Source organism: Pteropus medius, unplaced genomic scaffold (genome assembly GCF_902729225.1).
Source record: "Pteropus medius unplaced genomic scaffold, Ma_sr-lr_union100, whole genome shotgun sequence".
Lineage (NCBI taxonomy): Eukaryota > Metazoa > Chordata > Mammalia > Chiroptera > Pteropodidae > Pteropus > Pteropus medius.
The window spans coordinates 6,393,786-6,414,808 of NW_024349505.1; the positions used below are offsets into that span (position 1 = coordinate 6,393,786).

General features: G+C 38.5%; 1 protein-coding gene across 1 annotated transcript in view; it reads right to left on the bottom strand.

Annotated features, from left to right (window-relative positions):
- Positions 1–21,023, bottom strand: part of HEPHL1 (hephaestin like 1) — a 64,684-nt gene that overhangs the window by 16,240 nt on the left and 27,421 nt on the right. The window contains exons 6-12 of the mRNA XM_039882031.1: positions 18,684–18,864; positions 16,171–16,310; positions 15,885–16,016; positions 14,136–14,347; positions 9,535–9,685; positions 7,645–7,857; positions 4,755–4,968 (exon numbers count right to left, since the gene is read on the bottom strand). Coding sequence (XP_039737965.1) covers positions 4,755–4,968; positions 7,645–7,857; positions 9,535–9,685; positions 14,136–14,347; positions 15,885–16,016; positions 16,171–16,310; positions 18,684–18,864 — 1,243 coding nt within the window. The remainder of the gene's footprint in view (positions 1–4,754; positions 4,969–7,644; positions 7,858–9,534; positions 9,686–14,135; positions 14,348–15,884; positions 16,017–16,170; positions 16,311–18,683; positions 18,865–21,023) is intronic.

The window sequence follows — 21,023 nt, forward strand, 5'->3', positions numbered from 1 at the left end:
TTCCTCTAGATTTCATACATATCATTCTGTGCCTTGTTATGTTTTTCTACTTTGATCTCAAGAAAGCCTGTGGTTTGTGTTTGTACATATGCCCATGTACAAATATAGATACAGTTGATTCTTGTAGCTATGTCATAGAAAGTCACCACAAATATTGAATTATTGAACACTGAACCATTATTCCTAGGGGAAATATAGGATTAGTTTCCTTCTAACCACTGGCCATAATATTTTCATCATCATATCAATATATATGTGTTTTATGTGTTTCTGTTTAAAGACATCTTAATATATATTGCTGATTCAGTAACATTGAATCTGCAGCCAAAAGCCCCATAGCTCATGCCTAAATGAAGCTTATCTAACCTATGTATTTTCTCTGTAAGGCCTTCTTGAGCATTCAAACTCTAGACAGCACTTCAACACTATGCTGGGGGTAGGGTGTATTTTTAATAGCTAAATCACCAATAAAAAGCATAAAAATACAAAAAGAGTGGCACTAAAGAAATCACAAAAATGACATTTGTATATGGTATGAGATCTGAAACAAGAAGGCACAGTGAAGCCTTGTTTGACCTCAGCTGGGAACATATATATCAATTTACACAAAATTTTTGCTGCAAATTACCACAAAAGTACCACAAGAATTGATTTGAAGGCGAATTCACAAATATGGAACCCACCAATAATGAAGATTGACTGTATATTTAATCTATCACCAGGATAGATCATCACAAAAGATAGAAAGAATATCCGTTTATCTCTAAAATATAATATGTCTCATATCCTTCCATTTCCCACTGTTAAACTGCCCACACTCCAACTTAAACTACCTCCATGACTTACCTGCATTAACTAAAATTGCTCCTAATCATTCTCCTTGCTACCTACACTCCTCCTTCCCTCTGTTCTCTACACAGCAAGCAGAGTGATCCTAAACTGTAAATTCAACCAAGTCTGTCATTGTGGAAAGCCTCTTTTATGGCATCCTGCTGCCAAACAACTTGAATTGCCTCTGATACCGCCCCTTTACTGTCTGCCTCTGCCAGCCTCTCAAGCCTTGTTTCCCATCACTGGCCCCCAGATACTCCATGCTCAAGTCATTCTAAGCATTCACTCTCTTGAGCACCACGTACTCTCCTCACCTTCAGGCCTTCCACGTGCTGCTCCCTATGCCCAGAACGTGCTTCCTACCTCTTCAACTTGTCCACTCCTCACATTCCAGGTCCAAGACTCCTTCCTCTTGGAAGCTTTCCCTGACCACTTACCCTTTCCCTATCTTGCCCCCCGCCCCCACTGGGCTGCGTGCTACTGCTGTGAGTTCCTGCTGAACCCTGCACTCCTTCTCCTAGTGATTGCTTCACTCAACATGCTTGTTCTAACGTCTTCCCCATGGACTAGGAGGTTTTTGTGGGAAAGAACCTTGTTTGCCCTGCCCAGCAGTTTTACCAGCACTTTACACAATGCCTAGCACACAGTAGATATTTAACAAATGTGAGATTCTTACACTGTAACATGACTGCGAATCATCCAAAGAATTCAGTAAATTGCAAATTTGGGGGCTCATACTCCAAGTTTCTGATTCTCTGCGCATAGGTAGGAGTAAGAAGTATACAAGCATCCCAGGAAATGCTGACACATGTGGTCTTTATGCTTTGAGAAACACTCCTGTCATAGTATTAGATAGCTGAAGGCACTAGGATGAATTCTTCTAAAAGGTTACAGTCCGTGCTACTCTCGGTAAGCCTGAATAAGGGGAACTTTTATGCTAAGTATAATTCGATAAGCTCACATATACATGGGCAAATAATTTTTGACAAAGGAGCCAAAAATATACAATAGAGAAAAGAAAGCCTCTTCAATAAATGTTGCTGAGAAAATGAAAAGCCACATGCAAAAGAATAAAACTAGACTGTTATCTGTTACCATATACCAAAATTAACTCAAAATGGATCGAAGACTTAAATATAAGACCTGAAACAATAAATAGGACTACATCGAGCTAAAAAGTTTTTGTACAGCAAAGGAAACCATCAACAAAACAAGACAACTGACTGATTGGGAGAAGATATTCGCTTATGACACATCTGATAAGAGGTTAATATCCAAAATATATAAAGAACTTAAACAATTCGACAACAAAAAAACACAATCCAATTGAATTATTTTTATATTAAATTTATCAGGGTGACATTGGTTAATAAAATTAAATAGGCTTCAAGTGTACACTTCGATAATATATCATCTGTACACTGCATTGTGTGTTCACCCTACACTGTATGCTTTCTAAGGGTAGAGAATTTTCCTTCTACTTTTATTTTCCAGGGGTCCCAATAATACTTGTGGTAGTGACGAGCACAGACTCTGGAGCCGTGCTCTGCTGTTTTCCAGCTTTCCTTTTCTGCAAATAGGGAGATAATAATCCATCTAGCTCCCAGGATTGGTGTGAGGATTATATGAGATAAGATCTGTAAAGTCCTAAGTCAGATATATATTAGGCAGCATGTAAGTACTTGCTTGATCATCATCTCCTTGAATATCGTATGCAATGCTGGGCCAAAGCTGATCAAATGCGTCAAGCGTGGTTGCAAGGGTTCTACCAGATAAGAGTTTGTAAAAGCCCTAGCAAAACGCCTGAATCATGGTGGGTGCTCAGTAGATGGTAGTAATTATCTCAAATCTCAGACTAGTTACTTTACCTGCATATAAGTCCACGAGAGAGATACAATTTTTTTTATCTCTATAGCAACTTAACCCCTGTTTTCAAAATCCAAGCCCCGCCCCCACCCCTCCTCCACCCGCACTGCCCAAACCCTGGCATTGTGTTGATGGTCCCATTTGCTGCCTTTTAGTATTTTAATGGCTTCTCATTATGTGCTTAGTAAGGTCCTACGAAGGACTTCCAGGCCCCAGGTGTGCTGACCAGGACAATAAATGTCTCAGAGATAACCTGCAGTGAGAGGTGGCTTGAAAACAAGATGTGTCTCATGCTATGGCTTTGAGTCCAAGGGCAGAAACATAGCATCTGGTGTGCAGAAGGAGTGTTTGTCCCAGGGCTTCTATCTACAGGGGTGCCATAGATGTGCCACTAGGGGAACTCGTCATATCAATTCTGAACTATGCTTTTATCTACAGATCTGTCGTGCTTTGAGTATGTGAATATTCTCTCATTTCACTTTGTTTTTATTCTTTTATGGGCAATATCCAGAGTGGCAGGGGCAGGGTACAAGCACACTCAGCACCTTCCATCTCTCTGTGTCACTTGGGAGACAATCCTAGAAGACTGAAAGTACAGCTTCCTGCCAGCCCAGAAGGATGGAGGGCTCAAAACAGAAATTACACTGAGTGTCAAGAAAGGCTATGTTAAGGCTGTTTCTTGCATATTCATGGGCTAAGACTGTACATGAGACAAAATTATTATATAATTATTTCTTTAATTGTGGCGGCACTTTAATGAAATAATCATTTTAGAAAAAGCCAAATTAGTGTTTATTTCATATTCCACTGCACCAGAATCAGCTTAGCTTATATTGGCAGCACTGATTTTGCAGAAGAGGGGTGTCTGATTAATTTAACAAATGGGTTGGTGAATAATTGAAAATTTCAAGTTGTCCTTGAGGCTAATCTTTTAAAAATTAAGCCATTTCGTTCCTTCCTTTATCCATAAGGTGGCACTGTTATACTCTCTTTTGCAGGAATCTGAGACCTCTAAACAGAGGCCAACAAGAAGAGAACCGAACATGGTAAGATCAGGAACAGTTTTGTGTAGAGGAGTTTGTGTGGCATAGCCATAGGGGATTAGTATGAGGGGTAGGAGAGGGGAGGGTGATAATAAAGAACAAAGAGAAACATAGGCACCAAAGCCAACATGGTGTAGTGGAGAGAAACAGATTTGTCCTTCAAAAGGCCTGTATTCAATTCCAACTCTGCCAATGACCAACTGAATGATTTAACTCTCTGCATTGAGTCTCCTCTTCTGTATGGAGACAATAGTACCAAAGCAGAGGGTAGTTGTGAAGTGAGGGGTAGGAACTTTGGGGGAGGAGGTGTGCAGGTCTGAAATTGACAGATGCCTCTATACCTTGTCGAACTCTATCCCAGTGCACCCCGAGGGCTTAGGGCAGGTAGAGGACCAAAGATCACAAGCCTGCTTGCTTGAGCCTCGTTGATTCTTTGCTGTTTAGCACTGACTGACAGCTCTTTCACAGGAGGGTCAATCTTGCAGAATTTCTGGATACAGGGCCTAGTAGAATGATCTGTTCCTCCTTTCCCAGCTCGGGATCTCTGCCAAGGCAATGCCTCCTACCTGCTGCTGGGTTGTCTCTCACCCTGATCAGCACTTGGTCAATGCCCATCCTCCGTCCCCCTTCCCCGTGGTCCTCTCACCTGATCTACACACCACCTCTGATGCCCGCTGCACCTTTTTGTCTTTCCATGATCACTGTGGCACCTGCCCCTTTCCCTAAATCCTTTTGCTCTATACACACTCAAAGGCACATTCATTGATCCGCAGCCACACTTGGAACCAGCCACAGCGTTGGCACAGTAGTGCTGAGCGAAGTGCCCTCAGAATGACTCCAGAACTCCTTTCTGGAATGGAGATGGGAAGCTTCCCTAATCTCGTGTGCACATGGTAAAAGTCTGCCAGAACCATGCAGGCTAAACCAGGACATTCTTAGGTTTCCACATCTGATAAATGTCTACAGCACATGTACAATCCCACCCAACAGACGTGGCGTCTTTGCCCATGGTACCTTTCCCCTCCTGCGTCCAAGTGCTGCTTTTCGAACTCCCAGTTTTTGTTAGGGGCATAATCCCATTCTACCTCTTCAGCGGCGATGTAAAAGGTTCTTATCATCCCATACGGCTGCTCTGAAGGGTCCCTGTTGCCACAGCTGTTGACCTCATATATTTGACTCATGCCTCTTGTGAAGTGGTGCATGGTAGAACAAAACACCATGAAAATACCTGAAAGAGAAATGGCTTGACATTGTGTGTGGTGGTCGATATTTTTATTTTCTTGGTTTTAGTTTGCTAACAAATTTACATATTTTATTATAAAATAATTAACCAGTAAAATGGATTTTTTAAAAAACATCAATTTTGTATAGTATTTTAAAATCAGACTCTGAGGGGGAAAAAAATCAGACCCCAAGGGGAATAAATTACTTTGGATATATTTATGGGGAAAAATGCCATTTGAAATTCATCTGTAATGAAAAAATGAAACTTGCAAAGTGATTTCTCTGGGTCTTCCCTGTCATGCACACCTATTAGAAGATAGTCGCTCCTGGAAAATCACTGATAGATATAATTATCTTAGTCCAAGATATAATTATCTTAGTCCAGCCCAGTTTAAAAAAACTAATTATCTGTAAGATTAATATCCTAGCCAAAGTTTAAATTAGGACAGATGTATTCATGTATTTTGCCCTAAAGGATTTCATAAACTATAAAGCGGAATTCACATGTAAGGTATTATTATTATTATTAAAGTCGATGTATTATTTCATTAAGCCTTTGAGCAAAGGAGATTCTCATTACCAATGGTAGGTCTACATTATGCCAGATGAAAAGAAAAAAGAAAAAAAGGCAACTAGATTTCTCTACATAATGCCAACACTCATGCCTGACTGAGAATTATGCAATTTTTAAAATGAATTTTCTAGATACATCGGCATCGAGTAGATATATTTTAATTGAACTCACCATGAAATCATATTAAACAAAATTATTAAAAGATATTATCTCTCAGTGAAATTATTGAATATTTCCAATTATTGGGATCCAGTTGGAATTAACCAATTCTTACATAATTCCAAGATTATGGGATACATCTTCCCTTCCTCTAATAGGCTCTGTTCTTAGAGATGAGTGATTAGTGTGGCTCTCATTTATATCTACAATGCACAGAGATAGCTTTTATCATGCTGCACATGTCTGAATATTGCCAAATTACCCCTCCAGGATGAGCAAAAACTATTGGCTCAGTAGGTACTCCAGCGGCCCACAGGCACTAGTGAGGACCCTCATGAGGAGGGGTCTCTGTGAAACCACAGGGAAAACACCTCTGAAGGCAGACTTGGAAAGAGCTCCTGATCATGTTGGTTTCCAGGCAGCCTGTTAGTTATGTGTTTATCACGTTCTTCACTAGTTGGGGAATTATCTTCTCTTAGAGCAAAGAGGAGTTTAAGGCCTTATTTGTGGTGATGGCTTCAGGGATGTATACTTATTTCCAGACTTGTTAATTTGTATATATTAAATATGTACATCATATTTGTATGTCAATCATACTTCCATACAGTGGTTTAAAAACAAGAACAAAAACAAAATGTTTGAGTTGCGATGTGGTCTGTTCTAACCACATTTGGGATACTCTTTCTGGCTTATAGATGAGAAAGGAATTGGTGAAATGACTGAGCTTTTAAGCAGTCGCAGATTTATACTTACCATCAAACATAAACTGGAAACATTATCATGAAGCTCTTTACAAGCCTATAGGGCACATGAGTTCAAGGCACTGGAATAAGGAGCCAAGTCTCTAAAACTATTCCAGCCAGCTCTGGCTTTGAATGCCTGTTTCTATGGATTAAAACTATTTCCCTCCCCTCCTCTTTTTGGTTTTGAAGAGTATATTAAAAAAAAAAAAAAATCAATGTGCCCAAGGCATCCCTTAGTTTGAATGATTCATAATTGAACAATTATATTAATTTAGGAAGGTTGAATACTAGACGTTTACAAGGCAAGGATTACAGAGCACCGAGTCTCAGGCAGTTCATGGGCAAAAGTTTTGAAGCCCAAACCTCAAGTTCTTAACCAATGGCACTGGGAGGCATCTAAACTTCAGTTCCAGGGTGAAGTAAAGAAATAAACATTCATGCATAAAGGAGGGAGAGTCGGCAGTCATTCATCTTGGGTAGCATACTGGTTTCTTTTTAAGACTAATGAAAATGTTGAGTTGTAGAAAAATGCTGAATGCCCATCGCACTTGCTATCCTTATTTTTTACACCACAGTTAACATATGCTGCCATGTGTTGCTCTGTGCCCTGAGTATCTAATTAGCTCGGGAATCTCGGAGAGAAGGGACTGGTACTGGCACTTCAGTGGGCCTTCCATGGACTTCAGGCCCAAGGCAGCTTGTCCTCTGAGGAAACCAAGGGTGCCCAACAGAATGAAAAGAGAGAAGCCCCCAAATAACTCATTAAGAGGGCACTACCAGTCTCTAGAAAAAGCAGACCAGGCCACATCATAACCTAGAAACACCCACTGGACTGTCCTCGCCTGGTAAGATACTTCAGAGCAGAAACTAAAATGATGTCTGTGCTTAAAGAGAACAAAAATATCCTCTTTCTTGGGGCTGAGTTGTTCATGGGTATGAATCAAGAGCATTCTCCGAAGATTCCAGTGGCAGGGTCATTTAGAGGACTCTCGCTTCTGCTTTGTGGGTATCGTTTTAGATGCTTCTCCTTTGTCCTCTCTGCTGTGCTTGGAAATAATAGGATTCTCTGATTCATTCGAGAATGGATCTCTTTTTACATGCACTGAAGTGCCCAAATTTGACCATTTTCTTCAGGGAGAGGACACTAAGAGTATATGCCTGAAGATAGGAATTTGGTAACCTGAGATGTGCCCCCCAAGTTTACCTGCATGGTCTGGCTGCATGAATGCCGTCATAGAGGTATGGGGAAACAGGGCCAGGGTGTCGCGGTGAGTCCCTCGGATGTGAATGGTGTTGCCTTGAAAATAAACTCCATGCATATCGGTGTCAGTGCCCATTCCAATCATGTGCCAGGAAATTCTATCCTTTTTACACATGTTTAGGCCTGGCTGATTGCCGTACATATAGCCATTAATAGCTAAATGGAAAGAAAGACATTGTCAGGGCCCACTATAATTTTGTAGACATATTGAAAACACATCATTTTAGTGAAAGATTATCAGTGTGTGTGGGATGGGGGTGTTCAAGTTCAAACTATATTCACAGAAGATCCTTATTATCAGAGAATGAATAGTACTAGGAAAAGTCATGTGGTGAATCAATTTAAAATAGAGACTGAAATTAACAACGAATAATGAAAATATACTAAAATTGTGAAAGTGTTATTTAGCATATACACAAGGCCATGAATTCTAAGAATTAATAAGGAATAAGTCGGGTTGCTTTCTGGCAAAATTTTTTTCCTGACAAAATCGTTTGAGACTATAATATGATATCCTTTGCTTCAAATTTTAGTTTTACAGATTATAAAGAGGATCATTCCTGAAAAAATATTATGAATTTCACCAATTTCCCCAAAGTCTTCTCTGAAACTGTTGATATGAAAATCATTTTCTTTGGAGGTTCTTCTCCTGTTGTCTCCCTTGTTAAGCGTCCTTCCTTGGTTATTCATTCATTTAATTTTGTCAGATCCTCATTTGTCAATGGCTTTGCATTCGATTCTAGAAGTTATCAGATAACCCTTTACTGATTAGCTTTTGTACTAAGAAATTGCTGTTTCCTTATTTTAGTTTAGTTTTCCTTTTTTATTGACTACTAGGAAGGTTGGAAACAAATTTCGTATTCAGTTACAACAAAACTTTTTATAGAAGATGATAATGAAAATGCCTTATGCTGTGCTTTTGATCGACCCAAGAGGGGACTCTTGGAATGGAGCATCCAGGACCATAGGTGTCTATGAACTGGTTGCTATGGGCCACTTGGAACCTTGGACCATTTTGGACTTCTTTGTGGGAGAAGAAGATAGAAACTATCTTGTTATTAATAACAAGGGGCTGTCTTGTTATTTTTCTCGTAATGTTTTAATGGCAATAAATAGATGTTATACTTGATCCTAAAACTGGCAATTTAGCACCTGTTATCTCACAGTGTTTGCTTTAGGCACTTTTTTTTGGCTGCACACTCTTGCAGGCATTTGAGTTTAGACTCTTTCTAATTATTTCGCCCCCTTAGGTTGTGTGCCCAAGACTAACAAGAATCCTGTGTTAGACCAATTGCAAGGTGGTGTGCTATTATAACAACCAATATGAGAGAGAGAGAGAAAGAAAGAGAGAGAAAAAGAGGGAGAGAGAAGAATTAAGTAGTTCTAAATGAAGATTTGGGATGGAATGGCTAGTATTTTACAAATTAACACTTTAGACAGATACTCATGTGACTTGATAAAAGATGCTTTGCTGTATGATTACCTCCAGTTATTGCTGGGGTTATCAGACAACGATGTCATTATAAACCCAAAGGAGGCATTTTGTCAGTAATTTTATACATTTAAGATGTACTGTGATCTTTGCTAGTTCAAATTTTGCACTGCTTCATCTAAATCTGAAAAGTAGTTCAGAAATATTAATTAAGGTTCACAACATCTCTGGGAGATAGGAAGGTTTCACCATACCTTGTGAGGCTGAAGCCCTGAAATAATTACTCACAACTGAGAACAATACTCAAGAAACCAAAATTAAGATGGTTGATGCATTCTGGACATTTTCGATTCAAATGCAATTACACCTTTTTTTACAGCAGGAAAAGTCTTTTTTTATACCATGCATCCGGTTAGACTTCACAAACTCTTTGTCCTCTTTGTCAACACTGGAGGGACGCCAGGTAAACTTCTGAATGTTTTCATCAAGATACCTGCTCAGATTTTCATCGAAGACTGTGAATAGTAGATAAAATTCCTTGTCTATTCCTTTCTACAGAGAAGAAAGAAATGAATATGTAAAAAGTACCAGGTGGAGGAATTTTTAGCTCTGCTTCACTTTCAAAGTTAACACAAAGTCAATAAGGACCATCATCAGCCATAGATTTACTGGATCATTTCGTAAATTAGGATTCTGAGCATGATTCTGGTAAATTTCACTCCACACTCCAAAAATTCTTCTCATTGTCTGCTTCTCCCTCCCAATGTAACTTTAAGGCAAATAAGTTCCTGCTCCAAAGCTTTCCTGCTCTATGGTACTACTGTTGTCAGGCTGGACATCACTGTTTTACTCTCCTTACTGTGGCCTCCATGTACCGACCTTGGCCTATTCCTCCCCCTGATTTCATATCTGTGTACTCACCCCCAGGTTACTCCACCACTCTGGCCTTTTGCTTTTTCATGAATACACCAATCTCATTCCTGCCTCAGGGCCTTTTCATGTGCTGTTCCCACTGCCTAGAAGGTTATCCCAGGTCTTGCTTGGATCACTTCCTTACTCCATCCAGTTTTCTGCACAAATGTTGCCTCCTCAGAGGACCCTTCCCTGACCACCCTGCTTAAAACAATCATTCATCTTCCACCCTGCCTGCAAACTCACCCCCTTTACCCTACTTTACCCTTCATAGCACTTATCTCTACCTGGAATTATATTTTGTCTATGAACTTATATTTTTTTCTCACTGCAATATAGGCTTTGTGAGGGTAGGAACATTTGGGGTTTCTCTCTGTATCTCCAGCTCCAAAACAAATGCCTGGAAAAACAGTCACCCAGTACATGTTTGTGAGTGAAACAGTAAATTTGAATAACTTATAAGACTTTGTTATATTACATTAACTTGAATTAATATTGAAGGGACTATGAATTACTTGTCATTGTATATATTCCTAATCCATCTATCTGATCATACAGCATCCTGAATATCTGATCATACAGCATCTTGAATTGCTGAAATATGCTTTTCTTTAAAGCTGAAACAAAGAGGTAACTGCATTTCCTCTCCCTCAATGTGTTCCTTTCCCTAACATGCTCCCTTCTAATTCACCCTTCATCCTGCTGCCTGCTCAAGGGTAATCCTCAGCAATGCCACCTGATCGCATCTTTCTCCTTAAACTGGACAGTGTGATTTAAACTCACAGTGATCTGGTCCCCACCAACCTCATCTCTTGGCCCTTCCCTCCTTGCACTTTGACTGGAGTGAAGCCAAGCTCCTTGCAGCAATCTGAACCTGCTGTGCTCTGCAGGCCTCTGTCCTTCATGCATGTACCCCTCAACTTTGACGGTCTGCCACCCTAATCCATCATGGGCCAGCTTAGCTGTCCACCTTTGTGATTCTTTCCTAATGTCTTATCAAAGATATGGTTACTTCTTGCTTTATGCTCCCACTACATCTTATATCCACTTACTGCTTTTATCACATGGTGTTTTAGAAGGCAGTAGTTTAAGATGATGGGCTATAGAAATAAACAGTGTAAGTTTAAAACTTTTAAAAATAAAAAATAAAAACTTGAGGGAAAATAAGGGGTCAAAATATATTTTAAAAGATCATGAGTTAAAATGACCTTATTACCTAAAGCATTATACAAATTTAATGCAATCCCCATCAAAATTCCACTGGCATTTAAAAAAAAAAAAAAGAACAAAAAATCATCGGATTTGTAAGCCCCCAAATTGCCAAAGCTATCCTGAGAAAAAAGAACGAGGCTGGAGGCATCACTCTGCCCGACTTCAAATTATACTACAAAGAGACAATAATCAAAACGACATGGTATTGGCAGAAAAACAGACACATGAACCAGTGGAACAGAATCAAGGGTCCAGAAGTAAACCCATATTTATGTGGGCAAATAATTTTCAACAAAAAAGCCAAAAACATACAGTGGAGAAAGGAAAGCTTCTTCAATAAATGGTTCTGGGAAAAGTAGAAAGCCACCCCCAAAAGAATGAAACTAGACTGTTGTCTATCACCACACACCAAAATTAACTCGAAATGGATTAAGGACCTAAATATAAGACCTGAAACAATGAAATGCATAGAAGAAAACATAGGAACAAAACTCAAGGACCTTGGACTTAAAGAGGATTTTATGAATTTGATCTCAAAGGCAAGGGAAGTAAAAGCTAAAATAAGTGAATGGGACTATATGAAATTAAAAAGCTTCTGCACAGCAAAATAAACCATCAACGAGATAAAGAGACAACCATCCAAATGGGAAAATATATTTGCAAGCAATGCCTCCAATAAGGGCCTACCATCCAAAATATACAAAGAACTCGTATAACTCAATAACAACAACAACAACAAACGAACAATCCAATCAAAAAATGGGCAGAGGACATACAAATGGCCAACCAATATATGAAAAGATGCTCAACATCACTAGCTATTAGGGAAATGCAAATCAAAATCACGATGAGATACCATCTCACACCTGTTAGAATAGCTATAATCAACAGGACAAGAAATAACATATTTTGGAGAGGATGTGGAAAAAAAGGAATCCTCATACACTGCTAATGGGACTACAAATTGGTATAGCCATTATGGAAAACAGTATGGAAGTTCCTCAAAAAACTAAGAATCGATATACCATATGATCCAGCAATCCCTCTACTGGGTATTTACCCCAAAGACTTGAAAACCCATATCCGAAAAAGATATTTGCACACCATAGCAGCACTATTCACAGTGGCCAGGACATGGAAGCAACCAAAGTGTGCTACAATAGATTATTGGCTAAAGAAGCTGTGGTACATATATACAACGGAATATTATTCAGCCATAAGAAGAGATGAAATACTGCCATTTGCAACAACATGGATGGACCTCAAGATAATCATGCTAAGTGAAATAAGCCAGACAGAAAAAGTTGAAAATCACATGATATCACTTATATGTGGGATAGAAACCTAAAATCAACAAAAGCACAAGACAAACAAACAGAGACTCATAGACATGGACAATAGACTAGTGGTTACCAGAGAGTAGGAGGTGGAGGGAGCGGGGAGGTAGATGGGGTAAAAGGGGTCAAATATGTGGTGACAGCAAGAAATCTAACTATGGACAGCTGACACTTATTGGATTTCGTTAACCAATGTCACCATAAAAAAAAATTTAATTAAAAAAATGATCATCGGCTATGGCAGCAGGCAGACCTAGGTTCTAATGCTGTTGTTTTTTCCTTTTTTTTTTTTTTTTTCATGATTTTGTGTTAATACACTGGCCATGAATGGTATTGGCTCATGGAACAACTCCCAGAGACTATAAGATACTTTTAGCAAATCTCAAAATGACCATTGATAGGATGCAATGGGGGCAAAATCAGAAGCACCTTACAAAATTTTTCTGGCATTCAATTTCCTTGGTTCAGGTATTTAGCTAGTAGGAAACAGTAGTGTATTGGAAAAAGATTGATGGATGCTCAGAGTTCCACGTTCTACCTCTATTGCTAATTACTAGGTGTGTTTCCTGGGATATCACTTAATGCCTCTGAACCTCAGTTTCTTCAGCTTTAAAATAGGGGTGATCATTCTGCTTTGCCTTATATGATTATCGTGGTCCAGTGTAAACAGTCTTATTGCACAAGCATAATGGAGGGTCATTCAGAGGGTCAGGGACACTCAGAACCTCCTGTAGGTATTTCCAGGATTAGACCTTTGTGCAAGCAATTGAAAAATCTGAGGAGAGCCAATGTACTTTGTGTCTTCTACCTAGAAATTCCTGAGAGCCTCAATGTGGTTTTATACAATTCCAAACATTATAAAATATACTATTTAAATAAATAGTCTTACTAGTTCTGATTGGTGAAGTAATTCCAAATGGTTAAATGACTGGATTTTCCTGTTTTCGTCATTATGTTTAATATCATGTAGACATAGCTTGGAATGCTATGCTTTGTCATACTAATCAGTGCAACCATCCAAGCCTTCAGGTGGGACTAGCCAGAAGTTATCTACAGGCTTTCTTGTTTCTTTGACCATGGTGATTAAGTTCCAGTTCTCAGTGATGAGTTACAGTGATTCTCAATCTTAGCCACACATTAGAATCACCTGGAGATTCTGATCTAATTGGTCTGGAGCACCTGAATAAAAGAGGTTTAAAAGGTCCCCAGGTGATTCTACTGGCCAAGTTTGAGAAACCCTGCCCAAGAAGTAGGGATCCCAATTTTCATTCCATGTAGGTTTCAGAAGATCCCAGAATCAAAGCAATGCTCAGGGAGAGGCCCACCAAATTGCAACCACAACAAGCAGAAATCTGGAAAGTCAGATCTTAAATTTACAAAGAAAATGAAATTCCCAGTATATAGAAATCAATTTCAAGAGGAAGGAGGAAAAATTGCTTTTTTTTTTTGTAACTGACTATTACTATCTAATCTCTAGCCACATTTACCGACTTCTCTCACATACAACCCTGAGCAGAACTTGGTAACATTTGATGACCTACCTGTGTCCCATCAGCATTGAGAACACCCTTTTTACAGACTAGCAAAGGCCCTACAAGGCCAGAGCTGGTGTCCTTGATTGGCTCAACTGCTGAGAAGTAAAGATAGGTCAGGCAGGGAGGATCATCAGCTGTTGGGCTTACACTTTCAGGCACTGTCCATCTGTATGTGAAGGTTTCACCTGGCTTAACGTGTGCCCCTGGTTTCAGAAATCCTGAGGAGATAAATGAAACAATTACTCAAAGCAATGGCCAAGAACATTAAAAGTGTCCAACTAGGTCTTCTAGCTCGAAGTGTCTCTCTCTAATGATGTATTTTGCTCGGAAAGATCGTTGTTTTTGTTTTTGTATCTACCAGGGGAGGCCACGGCCACAATCTGCTGTCTCATGAGATTGAATCTTACATTAAGGATTGTCTTCTTCACAGATTAAATTTAGTAGCTTCATTGATACTATTTCTTACTCAAATACCAGATTTAGAAATTATTAAAAGAGTGATAGTTGTCCATTTAGTGATTAAATGTAGAGCTAGAAAATATCGAGTGCCTTCTATGTGAAATATATTATAGTTGGCCCTAAAGAGGATACCAAAAAAAAATTAAGCAAGAGACCGATCTTTAAAGAGTTTAAATTCTTGAAGGTTGAACTAGGACATAACTATAAGATAGAGGAAATAAGTGAATGCCCATGTTTGCTAAGCTGGTAAATAGCATATCTGGGATTCAAACTCAGGGCTGTTTGATTCCAAAGATTGTGCAATTAATCCTCACATTATGCTGCCAAATGAACACATTGGATCTCCACGATACTGAGGCCAGAGACTCTGCATCTTGTCCAGAGCTTTGCAAAAAAGTGCCCAATAAGTTTGCTGAGTTAAACAATAGAAAATATAGACATTTGGGCTGTCACAGGTCCTTCCTGCACACACACAAAAAGTCACTGTGAGCATTTGACCAAAAAAGTGAGTGCAGGTACAGGAGATGCTGCAGCAGGGGAGGGTAAGGATGGGTCTGGGGAGGAGGAATTCTCTCCATTCCTTCATCCTGTGTCCCCTCACCATCACCACAAAGCCCGCTCTGGATGGGCCTGGCCTCACTGGGACATGAAGAAGTAGCCCAGGTAGCCACGATGTCAGCTGTGGTGATGGGTAAGGCTTCCAAGAAGATCAGGAGTTTCCTGGGAGCAATATTATAGATGGAAAGATAGCTCCTGCAGCAGCTGGGCGGAAGATGTCTTTTCTATGTGTAGAGAGCTGGTGCTACCTACTCTGTGATGGGGAGAGATGGTGATAAATAATTGTCAATAAATACAAAGCAAAGACCATGTGTAAGATTTTGATGTCAACAAAACATTGGAAATCAGATTTTCCTCCTCAGTCTTCACCCACAGAATCCCATGCAAACTGTAGCAGAAAAGTTTTTCACCTTAAAGGAGTGGAAGTGACTATGAAAGTAGCTTGCTTTGAGATTTATTACATTACTGAGGGAAAAGAAAAAGAATTGGTATTTTCCAAGGACCTACTGTGAGCCAGACATTGTACTGAATTCTTTCCATCCCTTCCCAAAGCCCTGTGAGGTGACCATCATTAAGTGCATTTGATAGGTGAGAACAATAAGGTTTAGAAAATTGAAAAAATTACCCAAGCTCAGTGGGCTGGTAAGTGAAGGGACCAGGATTTGAACCTGATCTGTGCAGTTCTAAGTCCTTTGCATGCTCATCCTGTTTCCTACTTAAGCTTAGGCTGAGACTTACCATCTATGTTTGGGGCTGCATCAGAAGCCTTGTCATAGACCACGCCGTGGGGCAAAATACTGTAGACTTTGTCAGCTTTGTTGGCAAAGGTCACTAACAGGATATCTCCCACCTCTGCCTTGATGACTGGGCCTGAAAAATATCAGGAGGAGGAGGGATAAGAGGATGAAAAGAGGCAGAGAGATGTAAAAATGGGCAGGAGAAGAGTCATTCCACGTAGATGTATATGACCTGCTAAAACACCTCCCCTCCCCCATGCAAAACATAACGGATGGTTTCTCTCTACCAAGAATTCCAAGATGGGCTTCTGCCTCAGAGAGTCTCTTTCTTTGAGTAAAAGTTGCATCAACATACTCCACATACTGAGCCTTCCAATATTTTCCTCCTATCCTGTTGTCTGCTTGTGTGAAGTAGAATTCGGAGTCACTGTGGAAAGAATAGGAAACTGACTGAGAACACATCTCTTCATATCCACCAAAAGCCTTAATTATGGAGTTTCACTTTATGATCTTTAGCCTATTCACCTACCCATCTCCCCAGAAAAGAGAGCACAGGCTTCAACAAAGTTCCTAGGAATAGTCGCCCAGCCTTAAAAGTCTTCAGAAGCTGGGTGACGTACAAGCTCATTTCTCTCTTAGCCATTGCACTTTCTTCCCCTGAGGTCCAACAACTGAAGAAGAAGGTACAGGTCATCTCCTTACTTACCAATACTGGAGTCCCGGAATGCTGTCCTACAAAGTAACAAAGAGCTAACTGGTTTCTTTGTAGAATAGGCAGCCCTCTATCTCTTGCTGAAGTCAGTGTGAATATTCTCTGCATATAGTAAGCTCTTTGATATCTGGTATGATTAAGGAATGGAGTGTCTAGTTAATCAAATAGTTTAATTAATAGTTTAATTAATAGTTAAGCTATATAAATGAAATATTAAATTTCAAACTTGTGAAATATGATGCTATAAATTCTGACTAGGACTAACGCTATATTATCTTATGTCTGTCAATGGTACCATCACTCTTGCAGTCACACGGGCTATCTTTGTCTTGTTTTTCTGCCTCTTTCCTCTATCTTGTTCATCCTTCCTTCGTAACCTTTTATCACATTCTTCCTTTTCTGCTTCTTTTTGTGTCTTTTCCTTTCCTTTCTTCCCACTGCCACAAGCCCCATTCATGCCCTTATCACCTTGTGTTTGCACTGTTATATGGACCTCCAACTGCACTCTCTCTATCCTCTATCTCACATTGACTCACTCAGTTTTTTCTCAGCATGTACACATCTACAACATTAATCTCCAAAAATGGTAATTTTCATTGCAGTTAGCAACTGCAAAATCTTTTTTTGCTTCCAATTGCCAATCAAATGAGGATTAAAGGATCTCTGCAATTGATATCCAGTTTATTTTACTCCAGCTCCCTTCCTATTGTTCTATGCAAGTGCCCGTTCTCCTATGCAAATCTCCCACTTCAATCATTCTGATCTAATCACTCTCCATTAACTCCTGCATCTAAAATTTCCTCTTTTTGCTATCCACTTGTATAAATTCTATCATTCTTCAAGAACCTGTTTAGATTCCGCTTTCTCTGTGAAGTGTTCCTGACTATCTTAGTTCTCTCTGCACGCCCAGAGAACTCTGTCTGGATAACTCATCTTAATCTTATTTGTAACTTGCAAAATTACTTCTCTTCTGTGTGCACAGGTTCTTTCTCCACTTGAGGCTGGGAACATGGTCTTAGACCTCCTTGTGTCCCTCATGTTACTTAGTGCTTTCACATGTATTAATTATTAATTGAATATAGCTTAATGTTCCATATTTTATAAGGCACTTCAGAATTCTGGAAGGCTTCTAAGACATAATTTTCAATGCTAATTCTCATTATTCTGTTTATGGAGAAATACTGATCAATAGAAAATGTGATATTAGAGTTTTCCATATACAGTTTACAAAAATTCTTTAGGCAAGGTTTAAGTGCATCAGTGCATCAGAGAATGAATGAATTAATGAAATTTACAATGAAAGAAACAAAGAAAATTTTAAAAACATTCCCTCAAACATAAAAAAGATTATAGGGTAATAGCAATGCTTCTTGTTATCACATTGTACATTTTTAAATGCTTTCACAGACGTTATTGTATGTGATTCTACCATAAGAAGTTAGAGGAGTTTACATCCACTTAATGAATTTTTAGATTCAATTCAAAAAATAAAATATACTATGGGAGGTCAGAGAGAAAATGATTGACTATGACTCAGGAGTCAAAGGAGACCTCACTTAGGAGGTGACATTAGAGTTAAATTTTGAAAGAAAATGTAATTTTACTGTACGGGGAGGAAAAGGAATTGCGGGTAAGGGAGCATAACTTACATCAGGCTGTCCTTGCATTAAAAAGAATAACCCTCTTTGGCCAGTTCATTTCCATTGAAAGAGAGTACTGTCTTATTCCCTCTTCAAAAGTGTGTTCTCCATATGTGCAATGACCTTATTCTGCTCTCTGTCCTCTAAGTATTTCTCATGGGACTTAGCACTGAAGTTTGCCCACAGTAGGTGCTCAAGAAATGTTTGATGGATAAATAAGTGAGTGAATGAATCAATATAGTGTTTTGATTTAGCCAGCAAATCACAAAGCAATAAATAGTCTGCTAATTCCCAGTGGTATAGACAGGGCTCAGAACTCCTTAAATGGTGTCATTATGCCATCTATGTAGTATGTGCTTTTAAGAGCAGTGTGAATGAGATCACAGGGAAGCACCTAATAGATGTCTCTCTTATGAGAGGCTTACAAACATGAGCAAAAAGAGCTTACCTGCCAGAGGCATTTAGGGGAAGACCACTGAATTTGTTATAGCCTTGAGGACCATAATCCCAAATAATTTTTTCTGCTGCTATAAAGTAGCGCCTCTGATGACCCTTCATCTTCATCTTCATCTTGGGGTGAGAAATATCATTTCTGCAGTTACCAACATTGTATTGCCCCAGCATACCAGCTGCAGAACAGAGGAAAACCATCAGCCAAGGTATAAATGCTCACAAAAGAAATCATACACAAAATAACTGATAGATTTGACTTCATGAACATTTAAAACTTTTCTACAGAAAATAGGACCATAAAAAAGTTCAAAGTAAAAAATAAAAAATAAATAGCAAGATTTTGTTCTTTTTCATTGCTGCTTAATATTCCATTGCATATATATCACATGGATGGACCTACAGGGCATTATACTAAGTGAAATATATTCAGACAGAGATATATATATCATATATATCTAATATATATAATATATCATATAGTTTCACTTATATGTAGAATCTAAGAAAACAAAAAACAAATAAACAAGCAAAACAAAACAAAAACACACTCATAGAAACAGACCAAAGGGGTGGTTACCAGAAGGGAAGGAGTTTGGGGATGAGTGAAAAAGGTGAAGAGGAATATAGTCAATAATATTGTGATAGGTTTGTACAGTGACAGATGATTATTAGAATTAGTGGAGTGATCACATTGTAAGGTACAGAAAGGTCAAATCACTATATTGTACATTTGAAACTAATATAACCAATTCAATATTGTATGCCAAACTATACTTAAAGATTTAAAAAGTAAAGGATTAATGGTTGGAAGGGGGATATTTTTATACATATGACAAAAGATTAATATGTAAATAATGTTGAAAAATAAGAAAAGAAAAAGTAAACCTCCCAATATAAAATGGGCAAGGAACATAAATAGTATTCACAAAAGAAATACTATTGGCTCATAAACAAATGAAAAAAAAGTTTAACCTTAATAATAATAAAATGACACTGTTGTTCATTTAACAAATTGGTAAAGATTAGAAAGACTAATAATTCTCAGTGTTGGCAGATGAATATGGAAAAGAGAATGCTCACACACTGAAAAGCAACACTTTTAAAAAGGGAATTTGGCAATATATGTTCATAACTTTAAAGAAAAATCAAACTCCTTGACCCAGGAATTCCAAATTTAGGAATTTTGCTAAGGAAATATCAGACAAAAGTATAAACTTATCTGTAAATTGATTTTATCAATATTGTTTTATAACACCAAAAAAGGAGAGAGCAAAAATATAAATTTTAAGCAATAGAGTGTAGGTTAAGTAAATTATAATCTCCTCATAAAGGACCCTGGAAGGATTAACAATGGTGAGGTAGCTCTATATTCACTGACATGAAAATATATTTCTGATCTATTAATAGGTGGAAAAACTAAGCTACAGGGCAGAATTTTATTTTATTTTCTAAATTATGCATGCACTTAGTATAAAGGTCTAGAAAATAGTGATGGAAGATCTTCACCCAAATGTGGCATCATTACCTCTAGATGGGATTACTGAGTCTTAAAATTGAATTATATGTATTTTCTAATTTTTTTACAATAATTCTTTTCTGAAGATATGGACAGTTTAGGAAATATTGTATTTTAGTAACCTATAAATACCAGTTTAGGTCCATAACTATTAGCTAAGCTTAGCAATCTTACTAGTCTCAAATGGCTGCTAATGTTAGTTTAAAACTAGTTTCTCAGATTTAACAGCGTGAGAACCTTTAAGAGTAGGGATCTTGTGTTGGGAACACTTAAGATCTACACTCTCAGGAAATTTCAAGTATATACTACAGTATTATTGATTGTAGTAATCATGCTGAGTATTAGATCTCCAAAACTCATTTCCTCTTGCGCAACTGGAAGCTTTGCTCCTTGAGATCTCAGTCATGCCAACCACCGGCACACACACACACACACACACACACACACACACACAACTATGAGGTGATGGTTATGTTAATTAGCTTGAGGTTGTGTGGTGATTAGTTCACAATGTATACATATATCAAAACATCCAGTTGTACATCTTAAATATATACAATTTCTATTTGTTGACTACACATCAGTCAGCTGTTGGGGTGGGGGATTGGGGGGATAGGAAACTTATCTCGTTCATCTTTGTCTTCCTTGAACAGTATCAGATTCATGTTAACTGATCAACTCAACATTTGTTGAATTGAAGTTAATTGGAATATCCCAGCTGACTAAAGCCGAGATAGGCTGCTTAAGGTTGATGAGAACAAGAATGTATTATCAGAGCAGCCCTGAAAGGTTGCATCCCTGTACTCTTAGCGACTATTT